This window comes from Benincasa hispida, chromosome 4 (genome assembly GCF_027475165.1).
Source record: "Benincasa hispida cultivar pf3 chromosome 4, pf3_genome.v1.1, whole genome shotgun sequence".
In the NCBI taxonomy this organism is placed as follows: Eukaryota; Viridiplantae; Streptophyta; class Magnoliopsida; order Cucurbitales; family Cucurbitaceae; genus Benincasa; species Benincasa hispida.
The window spans coordinates 61,888,538-61,904,987 of NC_143481.1; the positions used below are offsets into that span (position 1 = coordinate 61,888,538).

The 16,450-nt window shown below is 36.0% G+C and overlaps 2 protein-coding genes across 16 annotated transcripts; one reads left to right on the plus strand and one right to left on the minus strand.

The window, feature by feature from the left end:
* Positions 1-2,323: 2,323 nt before the first annotated feature.
* On the plus strand, positions 2,324-13,635 carry LOC120075517 (RING-finger, DEAD-like helicase, PHD and SNF2 domain-containing protein). Of its 15 annotated transcripts, none has more exons than XM_090313345.1 (22): positions 2,410-2,563; positions 3,015-3,239; positions 3,355-3,454; positions 3,563-3,836; positions 3,949-4,155; positions 4,280-4,341; positions 4,472-4,955; positions 5,729-5,929; positions 6,415-6,670; positions 6,931-7,171; positions 7,287-7,456; positions 7,533-8,132; positions 8,370-8,533; positions 8,651-8,867; positions 8,947-9,147; positions 10,030-10,146; positions 10,447-10,686; positions 10,837-11,041; positions 11,593-11,801; positions 12,441-12,592; positions 12,763-13,033; positions 13,233-13,635. In XM_090313345.1, the coding sequence occupies exons 3-22, from the start codon at positions 3,415-3,417 to the stop codon at positions 13,482-13,484; spliced, it is 4,563 nt and encodes a 1,520-aa protein (XP_090169471.1). In that variant the 5' UTR covers positions 2,410-2,563; positions 3,015-3,239; positions 3,355-3,414; the 3' UTR covers positions 13,485-13,635. The 15 variants fall into 15 exon arrangements, with proteins under 15 accessions (XP_038884903.1, XP_038884905.1, XP_038884904.1 ...); XM_039028981.2 differs by having other exon boundaries at positions 3,015-3,234; XM_090313349.1 differs by having other exon boundaries at positions 2,471-2,563; positions 4,020-4,155.
* Positions 13,636-13,767: 132 nt separating this feature from the next.
* On the minus strand, positions 13,768-16,070 carry TFIIS (transcript elongation factor IIS). Its single transcript, XM_039028989.2, has 3 exons — positions 15,794-16,070; positions 15,379-15,573; positions 13,768-14,949 (listed from the first exon to the last, which is right to left on the minus strand). The coding sequence occupies exons 2-3, from the start codon at positions 15,538-15,540 to the stop codon at positions 13,984-13,986; spliced, it is 1,128 nt and encodes a 375-aa protein (XP_038884917.1). The 5' UTR covers positions 15,541-15,573; positions 15,794-16,070; the 3' UTR covers positions 13,768-13,983.
* Between the last annotated feature and the right edge of the window lie 380 nt (positions 16,071-16,450).

Consider the following 16,450-nt stretch of genomic DNA (forward strand, 5'->3'; position numbering starts at 1 on the left):
ACATGATCGTTTACCTTTTCCTACACGATCGTATAGACGATCGTTTACTTTTACTACATGATCGTATATTTCACCTAAACGATCAAGCATATTGTCTATGCGATGGACAACCATATTCCCACTTGCTTGATCGTTGTGTATGGTCTCTCTTCCTCCTTCCCTCTACCAAATCCGAATAAAGCCCACACTTTGGATTCTCACTCCGAGAATACTGAAGGCTTTGAGTGGTGTTGTCTTCTCCGGTTCCTTCTGTTCGAGTGGTGACTGTTCGAGGTAGACGGTTGGGCTTCAGACTCGTTGTGAAGAAGAAATCTTCACCCGGTATGATTTCTTGATCCCTCTAGCATTATGAAAGTATGTTTAAATGTATATGCGATAATTCTGTTACAATGAATTGGAAAAATCCGCTTCCGTTCGTAGGTACTCTTGAATAAGAGTTCCTTTAAGAAGTTCGCCCGCGAAGTCACTGAAAATGGCAATCGAAGGTTGGTCGAAGGCAATCACTGGAGGTGGTGTCCAAAAGTTGGCTAACAAACATTATAGATTAAATTAAAAGGAAAAAAAGAGAGAGAGAGAGATAACCAATGGGTGAATAGTGATTAGTATTCAAACCCATGAGAAAATGTGTATGAAGTCGGGGCTTCTTAGACCTTTACTCTAAACAAGGGTTGGGCTTATTCGCCCCCCTTGTTGGAGCTATGGTTTGCGATTGCTATAATATATACTTCCTTGACCACTTCAAGATAGATCAATTTTAAGAAGATCATTGCTTACTCCTCAGTTACCATATGAATCTGGTGACTATTGGTATGTTTAGTCGGGCGGCAGCCGTTAGGTCACCTATTTTGAGTTATGTACTCTGATACGAAGAATCTGTCCTCCGACCGGACATGGGGTTGACGGGGACTTATTATGAGTTATTTACTGGGGATTGAAATTGACGATGTTGGCTTTCGACATCGGAGATCCATGGATTACAGCCAGAAAGCAAACAAGGAGACTCTTATTCTTCTTTTTCTTCTTCTTGTTTTCTAACTTTTGGAGATTTTCTTCCATAGGTATATACCCCAACCCAAAAGGTGGCTCAATTAGAATGCTTAACCCATCATAAACCCAACCCTTGAAAAAACACCCCCTAAGGACCATTTGTTTTAATGCATTATAGATGTCTAGAAATAAAGAATGTTGGGGAATAGGATGCCTGAGAATCAAAATCATTGTGTTTTATTGTGCATGGAAAATACTATTAAAATTTTATGAAAAAATTATATTTGTATTTAATTTATGAAATTAAGCATGAAAATCTTATATAATGTTAATAGATTAATTAATTAAAAATTAATCAATTAAGAATCAATAATAATTTTAATTATAAATAGTTGAAAATGGAGTAATTTATACTTAAAATTAACCAATTAATATATTCATTGAACATCATATTAATTTAATACTTGATCTTTTTAAAATTAATTAAGTTCAACAGTAGTAGTTTCAATTTCAATTAATAACATAAGAAATTATATTTTAATAAACAATATATTCTACAACGTGAAAAAAAATAAAAATATGATTTATCAATAAAGAATACTAATTTTTTTTTCTAAATATGATATATTAATAATGAATGAAATAACATAAATTAATCATAATAAATAATTAACTAATTATAAATAATCAATAATTATTATATGTTCCTAATAAAGGATTAAATTAAAATTAATCTCGACAAATAATTGTTTAATTATTACAAAACAATAAAATAATCCATTATTATTGTAAAATGAATTTTTTAACTTATTAAATTTAACTAATCCTAGTTCATTGATTAAATATATTAAAATATTATTAGTTAATTACTTATTTATTTATGTAATTACATTTAATAAATTTTTTGTTATAAAAATAAATTAATTAAATATTTCAATTGATCACTATTCATTTATTAAAATAAATATTTATATTAGTTTTGTTAAATTAATATTAATTCGTTAATTATATTCTAAATAAAATTATATATAAAATAAAAAACATATAAGGGGAGAAAAAATGAAAATTTAAGGAAGAGAATAAGAAATTTTTGTTTGTAAAAATGAGAATACTTGGAAATAGTTTATTTTGGGTTCGAAAAACAAACGTGAAATTTGATTGTATAACAATTTACATGAAAAAAAAAAAAAAAAAAACGCCTTCAACCAAGAAAAGAGCCAATCAAAATCTAAAGAATCGTGTGAGTTTTTTTTTTTTTTTTTTAAAATTATTTATATATATATTATTTATTATTATTATTTCATATGTAATTGTGTCGTGGAGGCCGAACCAAACCGACTCTGCGTCACCGTGACGATCACATAATCGATAGATCGGTTGAAAATGAGTCTCTTACCCAAAACGACGTATCGAACTCTGAATGGAAGTTCTATTCATAATTCATTGGCTTCCCCTGCAGTTTACCCCAATGTATTTTCTCTCTAATTTTACTTAAATTTCATCACTCAACACGAAGAATTTGGGCTTCTTCTTCATCATGGTCGCGCACCTATAATCTGAGTCTTTGCTTCCCAGGGTCAGTTTTTCCTCTCTCACATTCTGTTCTAAACTTCTCTTGTTTTTATATCTAGCTAATAGGACTTTATACTCCAGTCAGCTGATTCTCTCTTGAATTATATAGTTGTTTCCCAGGTTCAGGTTTTATTTTATCTTCTTTCCTCGCATTTTAGTTTAAATTTGTAGGATTTCTTGTTCTGGTGAAGTTTTGTTGAATTCTGTCATATGCAACACCTCTTTCTCTATATATGTATGCATACTTTTCTTATGTATTTATGAATATATACGTATGCTTATTGGGTTTTGTCTGTGTGTAATGTATTAAGCAGTGGCTTTATATTCCTTTTCATTTGGATACTCATTTGAGTTCATTTTCATTTGTTGTCTGCTTACTACTACCACTATAGTTTGCCTTTTCCATCTAAATTACATTTTAATCGTTTTAGCTTGCTTTATTTTTGTTAAACTAGTTATAGAATGGGTAGAAGGAAGCAGAGGCAACCTCATCGCTCTGGTGGAATAAGATTTGAAGATCGGGGGGATCCCAAGACACAGATTGATATTAATGGGGCTGTGGAATCGTCAGACATCAAAGTTGCTGAGGTTAACGAGCCCATTTTTGTTGAAGTTGATCGAACTGGATGGAATTCCAATGAGCACCATGATATTTCTGAAGTTTTTCTAATGGATGTAAGGTTAGAACACCCTTTTGTCGATTTTCGCTTGGATAAAAGTTTTTGTGAGAACTCGAGATACTCATTAAGGTTTCGGTTGTGCAATGTAAATGGATCGCTTCTTGATCGTATTAAGTTTGGGCATTGGCCAGTTTTATCTTCAAATGATATATTATTGGAACTCATTGAGAGAGACATGGAGGAAGATATGAAAGCTTGCTCGGTGGTGTTATCAGGTAATTTTGATGGACCTGATGAGGCCATTTCTGGCCTTGTTCATCTTGCAAATTTGAAGTTTGCGACATTGAGGCCAGTTGAGGGTGTTTCCGTTTCCCAAAATACAGGATCTCTCAGGTTGAGGGTGGAAATACTATCGAGTGCTTTTGCCGCTTGTGAGTCAATATTTGATAATGGCAGGCAGTTGTGGAAAAAGAGTATGATGAATACCATTGCTTGGTTGCGCCCTGAAGTAGTATTATCTGAGGTCAAGTATGGAGTTGTTAAATCCACTAATATGGACACTAGTTTGCATCATGGGACAGGGGATGACACGTCCAACTCTAGGAAACATGTAAATTTTGATACTGTTGCCTTTTATGATGCCATTAAGCCATCCAAGTGAGTATAATCAGTGCTCATTTACTCGTCTATCTAGTTTTTAATTTACAGAACGTCTTTGTTTTTTTGCCTTTCCCATTTTGGTAGTACTAATGATATAAGTTCAATGTAGAGATGAACCCATGCTTGATGAAGACATACCCAATTTGCTTCCGAAACTAAGACAATATCAGCGTCGTGCAGCCTACTGGATGGTACAGCGGGAGAAAGGATTTTCTGGAAATTTAGGTGTGGGGGAAAATGTCCAACTTATTTCTCCCCTGTGTATGGCCCTGAAATGTGTTGACACTTGTTCAAGAGTGTTCTACAATCCTTTCAGGTATCATCATCTTTACTTTTGAGCGTGGCTTTGTTGCATGAATCAAGTTGAAAAATATGTGCTTTTCGATGGAGTTAGGAAATCCTACGTCTCCTCTTGTATGCTTACTTTTGTTTATCTCCAGTGGAAATCTTACTTTGAATGCAGAGCAAACTTTGCCGCATGTTTATGGGGGCATTCTAGCTGGTAATTGCCACTAATTAAAAATCATTACATTTTCCCAAACTAGGCATTTCAGTTAATATGAGCACTTAACTCTCATGCAATTAGCTATTCCTAGGGTCTTTATTTTGTCTGAATGATTCAATGTTTGCAGATGAGATGGGTCTAGGAAAAACAATTGAACTACTGGCATGCATACTTTCTCATCAAATGTCAGTGTTTGAAGGTGGAAAAGGTTTTCATGATGAATTGCAACAGCCTGTTGAAGATCAGAGAACCGAATTTAAAAGATTGAAAAGGGAGCGTGTTGAGTGTCTGTGTGGAGCTGTTAGTGAAAATCACAGATACAAAGGGTTATGGGTGCAATGTGATATTTGTGATGCATGGCAACATGCTGACTGCGTTGGTTATTCACCTAAAGGAAGAATTCTCAAACCCATTGACACCGAGGGTGGGAACTGTAGAAAGGAAAAGAGAAATAATAGGAATACATTGAATGTAATTGTGAGAGCTGAGGAACATGTTTGTACGCCTTGCTTAGAGCTGATGCAGGCTACCGATTCCCCAATGGCTACAGGTGCAACTCTAATTGTCTGTCCTGCTCCCATATTATTCCAGTGGCAAGCTGAGATTTTACGGTATAATCTCATTTGACCATCTTTCTACTTTACCATCTCTATTAACTTAGAAATGTTGCGACTACATCAGGTTTGGTAAGTGGCTGCCTAATATACATTTTTTCTTCCAGTTAGACATTGGATTACTTAATAAATAATGGTAAAGGAAATAAAAGGTGGTGTGGTGGATCTGCTTATTCTCCTAAGATCAGCAGCCAAGTATTACAAAAATACTTTTGCTGTCTAATATCATGCAGCATCCGCATAATGAGATGCTTTTCATCTGAGCATGATGGTTCATATAATCTCTAGCTTAGGACATCATATATCATCCACGTATATTAGGCATTAACTAATTAGAGAGAAATATGTGTGGTTTTCTTTTCTCTGAGCCAATTTATGATGACAAATTGCCAATCAGTAGTTCTGGTATGGATAGGGAGATTTTTATTGGGAAGAAATCAGAATGAGGTTATTTGTCTAGACCGTTCAGTTGGTGAGCTTCTAAACATGGCTATTTTGTGGTTGAATTGGAAATTGGAATTGGTTTAGTGCTGAAAATGTAGGTTTTATGATGAGCTGAGTTAAAAAGTGTAGTTTCATTGACGTTACTCCCTTTCAATTTCAATTTCCCTGCAGATTATGGCTGCACCTGTTTTTGTTTTCACATGCACGCATATTTCTTTGATCAGATGTTTTTGTGAAAAGACTATTTTGTCACTAGTTCACTTAAAAGTTTTTTCATTTCAAATGGTAGTGCAAGCTGACTTTTCAATTGTTATTTATTATCCCAGTCATACTCATCCAGGTTCAATAAAACTACTTGTCTACGAAGGAGTGAGGGATACTTCTCTTTTAAGCACATTGTCTGTGCAGATTAATGATCTCATCAATTCTGATATAGTCTTAACATCCTATGATGTGCTTAAAGAAGACCTATCGCATGATTCTGATCGGCACGAAGGTGATCGTCGCTTCATGAGATTCCAGAAGAGGTTTGTTCTTACCTTCCTGAGAAATGTTCCTTAAATTAATTTAATCGCTTCTTTCTTACTTCATAACTAGTCAGTGCAATATTTTAGATTAAGGTCGTACTATATTGTTTTAACCAATTTGCTTCTAGATATAATATCTTTTGTATCCATCCACATGAATCTTTATGCTCTCAATGTCTGTGTTTACTGCATGCGAGCAACTTGACTGCAGAGCTGTAGTGGTATGCTTGTGTTTCTACTTTCAAGTAATTTTAAATTTCTAACCAGATCAGTCACTGCTTCTAAATAGCAAATTTTTTGTTTGGCAGCCTGTTTCGGTAACTCTTGAATATGACCACGATACATCCGTTATTATGCTATTTGATTTATTGTCAGTCATGAGGAGTTGGGGAAAATGTTTTAAGGAAATATTTACATGTTTTCTTCAATGCAGTTCTCTTTTGAAACTGAAAATTTTGATAATATATGTGGACTGTTCATTTTAGGTACCCTGTTATCCCTACTCCTCTCACTAGGATCTTTTGGTGGAGGATTTGTTTGGATGAGGGACAAATGGTAGAGAGCAATGCTACTGCTGCTACTGAAATGGCTTCACGACTTTATGCTAGTCACCGGTGGTGCATCACAGGGACTCCCATACAAAGGAAACTTGAAGATTTATATGGACTATTGCGATTTGTCAAAGCAAGTCCATTTAATGTTCATAGATGGTGGGTTGAAGTTATAAGAGATCCATATGAGGTACGTGGCTTTCAAAGATTTGTTCAATCATAGTTAGGGAGAAAGGGAAACGAAAGAGAGAGACAAACTGCCAGATAAAACCTTTGTCAGCCTTTGTTATCATAACAACTCAGCCATTCTTACTATTTTTTGTACGTTCTCATTTCTTACATCTTCTGTAGGTATTCTCCTGGGATTGCTTCATAGCTGTCCTTGACCCACGTTATTTTTTACTTTTGACATTTCTGGTTTCTTTTTTCTTTTACCAACACCTTTTGCAGAGGAGGGATCCTGGTGCTATGGAATTCACACACAAATTCTTTAAGCAAATCATGTGGCGTTCTTTGAAAATACATGTTACAGATGAATTGCAGCTACCTCCCCAGGAGGAACAAGTCACTTGGCTAACGTTTTCACCAATTGAAGAGCATTTTTACCAGAGGCAGCATGAAACTTGTGTGAGTTATGCCCGTGAAGTTATTCAAGGTTTGAAAGATGATTTTGTCAAAAAGAAAGTCCCAGGTTGATGACTTACATTCAAGAATCATATTTCTCTGTTCATCAGTATGATCGACATCATAAGGGAGAAGGTTGCTGTTAATATAACTTACATTGTTGTACTGCCAACTTTTTTCAGATTGCATCTCTTCTGATATTCCATCTGATCTTCTTATCAACCATGCGGATGCTGGAAAACTGCTGAGCACACTTTTGAAGCTTCGCCAAGCTTGCTGTCACCCACAAGTAGGAAGTTCGGGACTGCGGTCATTGCAACAATCCCCAATGACAATGGAGGAAATATTGATGGTATTCCTCAAGTGAAGATATGTAAGTTTTCATGAAATCTGGTGTAAGACTCTAGTCTAAATGGTTTTATTTTCAGGTCCTTGTTAGTAAGACCAAGATAGAAGGAGAGGAAGCTCTGAGGAGATCAGTTGTTGCTTTAAATGCACTTGCTGGAATAGCTATTATTGAGAAGAAATTTTCTGAAGCCTTCTCGCTATATAAAGAAGCTCTAGAATTGGCAGAGGAGAACAATGAAGATTTTCGCTTAGATCCTCTATTGAGCATTCACATCCATCACAATCTTGCTGAGATACTTCCATTAGCTGTGGACCAGTCACAATCTCGTTTAAAAGATCAATTTTGTCCAAGGACTAGCGAAGTGAAGGCAGCCAGGATGGATGACTCTGAAAAGTATGATAATCATGTTCATGTCATGAAGAAACAAAAAGTTAGTGAGACCCTGTATGCTCCTTGTAGTGAAGATAATACAGGGAAGATGATAGACCGTCCTCTTGAGCTGACAAGAAAAGATACAAACACCAAAAAGGAAGAAAATTGTGAGCCTCATCTGTCAAGTAGTTACTTCGATGATATCTCTATAAGAAAAGCATGTGAGGCTATGAGGCAGAAATATCTAGCTGTCTTTTCCTCAAAGCTCTCTGTTGCCCAGCAAGAGTTCACAAAGTCCTATATGCAGGTATGTTTCTACGTCCTGCTGCTGAATGTGTATCATCATTCACTATATAACTTGTGTAAGATCCTTTTGACAATATGGATTGATGGTAGGATCACCATTATGTTCTGCTATTTAGTTGCTTATTGACCCCTTTTATTCTCGCTTAAGATGTCGTTTATTTCTTTCTGATGGACAGTTTGGGTGCAAATTTCATTTACCACTAACTTATGTGCCTTATTTGTTCCACACAATATGAAGGTTGGAAGTGAACTCAAAGACAGGGGAAATCTTAACCACGTTTGGTGGTTGGAAGCAGTTCACCATGCTGAACAGAATAAGGACTTCTCTCACGAGTTGATAAGAAAGGTTGAAGAGGCTGTATCTGGAAACCTTAACAACTCAAAATCTAGAGTTGGATCGCGGTAAATGGCGTCAAAATCTCTTCATTATATCATTACTTTTCCCCCGCAGTCCCAACAATTCACACTTTATAGCATGTATATTGCATGAATACTAATGGATTTTGAGCTCGTTAACAGTTTCCGCAGCATTAATGCTTTGAAGTATCATGTCCAGAGTGGTTTGGACCTTTTGGAAGCTTCTAGGAAAGTTGTGCTTGATCGACTTTTAGAAATTGATCAGACCATGGAAAATCCAAAAGAAGAAGATATTGAACGTGTTAGGTACTGTCGAAATTGTCAAGCAGACAGTAACGGACCACCTTGTGTTCTTTGTGAACTAGATGATCTATTTCAGGTTCTTCCTGATTGATTCAATTACCTTGATGCTTCCTCTTTGACTTTCATTACGAATATAGGCTCTCTTCTGTTTCTAGGAATATGAGGCTAGGCTTTTCCGCCTTAATAAAGTACAAGGAGGAATGGTTACTTCTGTTGAAGAGGCCGTTGAAGCTCAAAAGAAAAAGTCAGCACTCAATCGTTTCTATTGGAGTCTATTGCAGCAAAATAAAAACTCAAGTTCATCTAGAGTTGGGTATGAAGAACCTAACAAAAGAGATGTTGGAGAAAAAGTTATGGTTAGTTTTTCTTCTTTCCTTACTTTTGTCTTAGGAGTGCCTCAGATTGTTCACATCGGGCCTTATAGTATGATAATTTAGAGTGTCTTGATTGTGAGCAGTTTTGATTGCTTGATACTTTTTCGTTTTAATATAATTTAATAGTGGTTTCCCTTCCTTTTCAAAACACTAGACCATAACACGTGGAATTAATAGTTTTATTTTAGTACATTAAAAAAGGTTTAAAAAAGATTCTAATTAATGAAATAGTTTTTTTATATTGTTTGACTTGTATAGTAGTAACTATTTGAAGAGAAATATAAAATAAAAATTATTGAAATTTTAAATAGAAAATGACTTAATTGCCCGTTTAACCATATGCCATGTTAGATTGTGATGTTTTATATTTATGGTTTAACACACCCATACATAAAAGGATATACCACTTCATTGTGTAACCACTTCTCGAATAATTGTAATGGGACAAAGGATGTGATTGTTTGTTCAAGCTTATTACCACTATTAGATCGTGATTTTCATCTGTATGGTCTAGATCACAGCCGAATAGTTGTAACAGGGTGAATGACGTGACTGTTTGTTCAAACATATGTTCATCGTTAGATTGTGATGTTTCATATTTATGATCTAGATCAAATCCATTACAAAAGAATCCACCATTTCACATATAACAACCTCGACCCGAAGAGATATAAGAAGGTCAAAATAGGAATTACCAAAGATGTAAGGGAAAAATGTAGATGTAAAGATTCTCTCACAACTCCTTTTATATATGTATTTTTTTTTTTTTATTTTTTTTTTTAAAAAAGGATTCTCTTGTTTAACGTCATGTTATCTTACAACAAGCCTTATTACAAAATTTGACTTGGCTCTTCTGATTTTTAGGTGTCTAAGCATCCTTCTGAATTGGAGGTTGTTCTTGGTGTTATCAAGAACTTCTGTAAGACACAACTAGGAAAAGAAAGTATAGCAGCAGCCAACAAGCAGCTGCACCTTCTGGAGGTATTATTTGCCCATATCTATTTTATGAGAAAAATACCCTTTAAATGTCCTCGTATATTGATGACTGATTCCTTGACACCATTTTTCAAGTTATTGGAGAAAATAATTTGCGTTATCAATTAATCTCGAGACCTATTTAATTTGTAAGACTAGGTATCGTGATAGAAAAGTGATCTATATGTCTATAATTTAGACAACACCAAATAAATTTTCAAATCTTATATGTGCAATATAATTTATTATACCTTGAGATGAAAACTTGCTGGATTTTTAACTGAATTTACTGTTCCATTTGTTTAGTACATGCGAAAGGAGTATGGACATGCAAGGTCCTTAGCCATTGCGCAAGCTCAAGTTTTGAATGCTCATGATGAAATTAAGATGGCAACCACGAGATTGTGCTTAAGGGATGATGATGACAGCTCAGCTTATGCTATCAGTGAGCATGAGCTACCTGCAGCTAGTGTCCAGTATTCTAGCGACAAGTTCATGTCCTTGGCTATGTTAGCGCGTGTAAAAGGAAAACTTCGTTATTTGAAGGTTAAAAAGTTTCCAGATTTGTTAGAATAGTTATGAGTGTACCCTGCTTAGCCCTCTCATACAGTTCTTCCCCCTCCTCTTTTCATTATCTTTCCACTGGTATTATGTATGCCATTTTACATTGTTACTCACAATTTCTATTATTTCCAGGGTTTGGTGCAATCTAAACAGAACATACCATTAGATAGTTCCAGTAATCTAGCATTAACTCAACAACCAGCTACCATGTCAACATCTATGGAACAAAAAAGTGAGAACACATCGAAAGCTGATGAGGAATCATGCCCTGTTTGCCAAGAAAAACTAAGCAATCAAAAGATGGTTTTTCAATGTGGACACATTACATGCTGTAAATGTGAGTCTCCTGCACTTAATAGAAGATAATCTTCTTTTTCCTAATTGTTTTAAAGCATCAGACCATAGAAGATAATCTATCGATGTTTTAGTTCGTGATATAATGGCATCTTTGCAGTGTCAAGTTCTGTACGATTTTCATGTTTTCCTGCACTGGATAAAAGTGTGATTCCAGCTGATTCGACCCTTACACTTTGAGAGTTCGAGATGACTCCTGAGAGAGTAGTAGTTATATGAGAAGCACTCTAAAACTGGTTTTAATTTTGTGTATTAGTCTCCAGATCAATTTTGACTTTGTAACCAAACACTATGGAAGTTTTAAAAGGTACTTAAAGAACTCTTTAAAGTCTCAAAATTCATACCAGACTCACCGTTCTTGTGCCAGGAAAATCCCTTTAGAAAGGAAGGATGAAATCTTATTTTATATATTCATCTGTGAACCTTGTTCCCTTCTGAGTCCTACTTCCTAAACCTGTCAACGATGGTTTCATACATTTTTAAATGTTTATTACATTATGTATTGTAAATTCTAATGGCATTTGTTTCCCGCAGGTTTGTTTGCAATGACTGAAAAGACGCTGCATGGTAGTAAAATTCAAACTAAATGGGTGATGTGCCCCACCTGCCGCCAACACACAGATTTTGGGAATATTGCTTATGCAGATGATAGTAAAAATGAAACACTTGATCCTTCAACTTTGCACGAAACTTCTAGGGAGCATGAATTGTCCATTACAGTTCAAGGTTCCTATGGAACGAAGGTCTGCAGTCCTGCCTAACACCGATAGTATGCGTGATGCCTATTCTGGTGCATGTTATTGAGTCAATTTGGGTCCTTGTTTTTTTTATTTGCATTGCTTGCATGTTTCCCTCGGATGTTCCCCATCCTTACTCGGCTCTTTTTGTTCATTGCATAAACTCGTTCACTGAGATGCTCCATTTTTTTTGCGTCACTTCTTGAGTTAAGGTCTTAAATTGACGCTTTAGATGTGACTAGTTGGACTTGGAGCTTCCTCGCAAAATTTCTGGTTCAGCGTGCCTGATTTTTCATTCTTGTAGTGGTTGTAAACAAGGGGCGAAGGGGCTCCTGCCTAGCTTATTTCCAAGTTCATGGTGGTGTGGGGAAGAAAAATGGGAAACATGAGGGTAAGGGAGCTCTAACACGTTTCCTAGATAATAGTTTAGTACAGATGGCTAGTGGAATATATGTTTATTTGAGGACATTATCTCCGATGCATGCCTCATGATCATCAGTTTTACGGGTTAAATTTAGTTGTATCATAATTGTTGTCCTTCAAACAAAAAGCATAGAGAGAATTTTTCATCAGTTTAGTTTTTGTATCATTGGTCTAATTGTTTTGCTGTTATAAGTAATATTTACTATCTAAAACCTTCGGTAGGTTGAAGCGGTTGTAAGACGAATCTTGTGGATCAAGTATACAGATTCGAAAGCGAAAGTTCTAGTTTTCTCTAGTTGGAATGATGTTCTTGATGTTTTACAATATGCCTTTGCTGCCAACAGCATTACCTTTATCAGGATGAAAGGAGGCAGGTAAGATGATAATTTGAAGAACTCAAATTCCAGACTAGAGCAGTATAGCTTTCTTTCCAAATCTCCACTCCCTTGTCATTTTCTTTGGATTGTGGAGCTCCATAGACTACTTTCTACTCTTCCACATTATACAGTAAGAACAATATTGATGATTGGCTTTGCAAATGCAGACAATCTCATACAGCTATTAGTGAATTTAGAGGACAGAAGATCAATGCAAAAGAAAATCAAAAGAAACGGCCATCGGGAAAGGTGCCAGAATTAAGATCTGCGCAGGTTCTATTGCTCTTGATTCAGCATGGAGCTAATGGCCTAAACCTTCTCGAAGCTCAACATGTTGTCCTTGTGGAACCACTGCTCAATCCAGCTGCAGAAGCGCAAGCAATTAGCAGGGTACACCGAATTGGACAGAAAAATAAAACGTTCGTGCACCGATTCATAGTATGTACAACTTCCTCTTTGTACACTCATGTAGACCTCACACCAAACCATAGATTTAACACACAACAAACACTAGCATGTATAATGTTATGCATATAGCAATAATCCATCAGATTTAACACTTGTCTAAAAAACTAAACTACTACAATTTGGACAAATTAACAGTTAATTTTTTCTTCTCATTTTGGGTTTATTGTAGGTTAAAGACACCGTGGAAGAGAGCATATACAAGCTAAACAGAAGCAGAGAGAGCTCTTCCTTCATCACTGGAAATACAAAGAATCAAGATCAGCCCCTTTTGACGCTTAAAGAAGTCGAGTCTCTGTTTGCATCCAAAGCATCACCATTAAGGGAAAATGATGAGAAGGGAAGTGAAACGCTAAGGCATTTGGCTCCTTCTATGGCTGCTACTATAGCAGCTGAGAGGAGACTCAAAGTGCATACCACATAGTGATGATGGTTTATTCTTAGATGATTATAAATTATTTAGTTTCAGAAGATTTGTTTCTATTGAGGAAAGTGAATAAAGCAGTTTATTGGCCTACATTGTGTTAAAATCACTTATCATGTTTGTTTAATCATGTTTTATCATGTTTTATCAACATTTTGGAGCAACGAAATGACTTAAATCTATTTCAAAATCAAATCTCATACATGATCTTATATCAAACCAACAATTATGTTGAATGTTGAGTTAAAGAGATCCTAGTTGGTAAGTATGAAACTCAGAAAAATACCAAACGAAATAACAAATAAAGCAAGTTTATACACTGAATTTCTCAATAAATGGGCATTTAGAAATCCTATAGTTGAGAACCTCCTCTACGTTCTAAATGTAACAATGTGGAACGCGATTACAGACCTGCAGCAACCAGTGTCAGGGCAAAATGACACTAACTGCTCAGTAGATTGTTCCAAACAAGTAACATTTTCAGCATCTCAAAAGAGACTCAACAGAACTTCCAATGGTTATTGCAGTTTACACAAGTTACAAAGGTGGTCATAGGTTCATCTGCACTCCTCGTCTGTAATTGATAGTAGGTTGTTTTACGCTGACCACATCGACCACACTTGAATTGATCGGTAGTAGCTTTTGGTGCTCCTCCACGTTCGCAATCGAATAAAGCTTTTTGCGCAATCTCTTCATTTTCACGTTTTCTCTGATCGCTTGCCATATCGGCTGTGCTCATATTGATCATCCTTTCTGGTTTTATAAGTCCAAGAAGAACTTTTCTTCGAAAGTCTGGGTTCTTTGGATCCTTGAGGTTAAACATTATAGATCTGTACTTAGCCTTCTGTGCACCAGTAGAACCTCCCCAGTTTTCGAACATCACAGATTCTACAGAAACAGCAACACGGATGGGATCACTTGCATTTACTTCATCCATAACATCTTCATCAGCCTCACCAGGAACTTTGGAAAAAGCCTCAAAGAGAAGTTCTCTTATTTTGTCTCGAGCAGCATCTTTTGATTTAATCATGGAAGTAAGTTTTGGAGGTGCAGCAGTTCCACCTGATGGTTTCTTGTCTATTGATATTCTCCTCTCTTCTTTAACTGTCCCTTCAACCTTGACCGCTGAATCAGTTTTCTCAACCTTGACAGAGTTTCTTTCTGAGACTGCGCTTTCCAATCTGGAATATTTTACAGAGCCTGTGGCACCATTCTTATCAAATTGCTCAACCTTGGAGACTCTCTCAACCTTCATGGAAGATGATTTCTGAAATTTCTCCACCTTAACAGACTCTGCGCTTGGAGAACCAATTTTAGGTGAATCTTTACAGTTGCCATTTCCATTTTTCTTATTCTTGTTAGTCTCCTTGATGACTATTTCCTTCCACATCTCAACCAGGTCAGAAGCATATTCCTGTATTTTCTTCTTGGGGTGTTTAGTGAGGTGCCGAAGTCGCTTCCCAACCTATAGAAAACAAGATATATAAGCAATCAATACAGGCAAAGTGACCTCAATTACAAAGATGCAACGGAAGATCAATGACGTGTTTGGACTACCTTCTTAAGTGTTTAAATAAGTGTGTCTCAGTGAAAAAAGAAAAAGTGTTTATAAACACTTGGAAAGTCAATCCAAATGAGCTCTATATAACAAGGAAAATCGTGTCATTATTCTCTCCCCAAAATTGAGAAGGGTCACAAGTGAGATGACTTTGTTATGTGAATGTGAACAACATAAATAACAGATGAAATAGAGTGAACTCAACACCTTATGAAACCAATTTGTAAGCGAGCAGACAATGGATTTAGGATTTAATAAACTAGTCGCTATTTATATTCTCACCATCCATCCAACATCAACAAAAGAAATGAATTTCAAGTCTAATGAGAAGAAAACCTGAGTGGAAACAAGGATTTGATAAGTAACAGGAAATTTCTTGAGCTGCCTTAGGGCATCTAGGCAACGACTTTCTTCGGCTCCCCCATCATTTGATGGTGCTGCAGCGGCGTCTGCAGCCTTCTTCGCCGCTTGAAACAATTCCACCAGCTCATTCTCCATCGAATCACCGCCAATTAGGAATTTTTATATTATCTATCAACCACATTCGAAGAAAAGAACGATCAGATCCCAACAACCACAACAACAAAAAAAAAAACGGAAAGACACAAATAAACGCATAAAAATAAATAATAAAAAAATAAAAAAGGTATTGCAATCAAAATCGAATCGACTTCTTTTCTCAATGAACAAGCAAAAGAAAAGCAACGAATCAAAAGACACCCAACTATCAATTCGAATGAGTATCACTTACAGAGATCTGAATCGCCGACAGGAAAGAAAACCCTTGCGATACCACACTAAAGCAGGGAAAACGGAAACTGGAAACAGCAAAGGGGAAATCAATCAGAATCGGCTCCGGAAAAACCCCTTTTCGGCAGAGGGACGGCGGCTGAAAGAGTAGAGAAATTGAAACGAGGCCTTAGAGATGAGGTATAAGGGTAGAGGGAGGAAGAGGAGAGTTTGATCCGACGGCCAGAGACGAAACACGTGTTGTAGAGGATAATGGTGAGATCCTAGAGCGATAGAACAGGTCAAAACGCTTGATTTTACCTATTTACCCACAGATAGCGAGAGAATGGAAGGGCGTCTTGGGTATTTCATCTTGTCCTTCACCTTTACGCTTTCCGTAATTGAATTGTATTTATTTCTTTCTGTAACGACGTCGTTTTCTCACATTTAACCCAAGACGCCCTCTTTTCCTTTTCCTTTTCCTTTTGGGAAAATAAATAAAAGGATTTCGAAGTAATCTATATGCTTTTTCTTTTAGGAAATAATCTATATCTAAATCTAAATCTAAATCTAAATCTAAAAGGCAAATAAACTTTTGATTCGCCTCTTTCCTTTTAACTAATTAATTAATATAAATACAAATTAATTCTTATTTAAAATATTTATTATGCAATAAAAG

Bases quoted from the DNA above. Each gene is read 5' to 3' on its own strand.
- LOC120075517 (XM_039028975.2), top strand. From the start codon at position 3,022: ATGGGTAGAAGGAAGCAGAGGCAACCTCATCGCTCTGGTGGAATAAGA. The intron at 4,956-5,728 runs GTATAATCTCAT...TTATTATCCCAG, and splicing joins TGGCAAGCTGAGATTTTACG to TCATACTCATCCAGGTTCAA. The intron at 8,534-8,650 runs GTAAATGGCGTC...GCTCGTTAACAG, and splicing joins AAATCTAGAGTTGGATCGCG to TTTCCGCAGCATTAATGCTT.
- TFIIS (XM_039028989.2), bottom strand. From the start codon at position 15,540: ATGGAGAATGAGCTGGTGGAATTGTTTCAAGCGGCGAAGAAGGCTGCA. The intron at 14,950-15,378 runs GTTTTCTTCTCA...TGTTTTCTATAG, and splicing joins AAATCCTTGTTTCCACTCAG to GTTGGGAAGCGACTTCGGCA.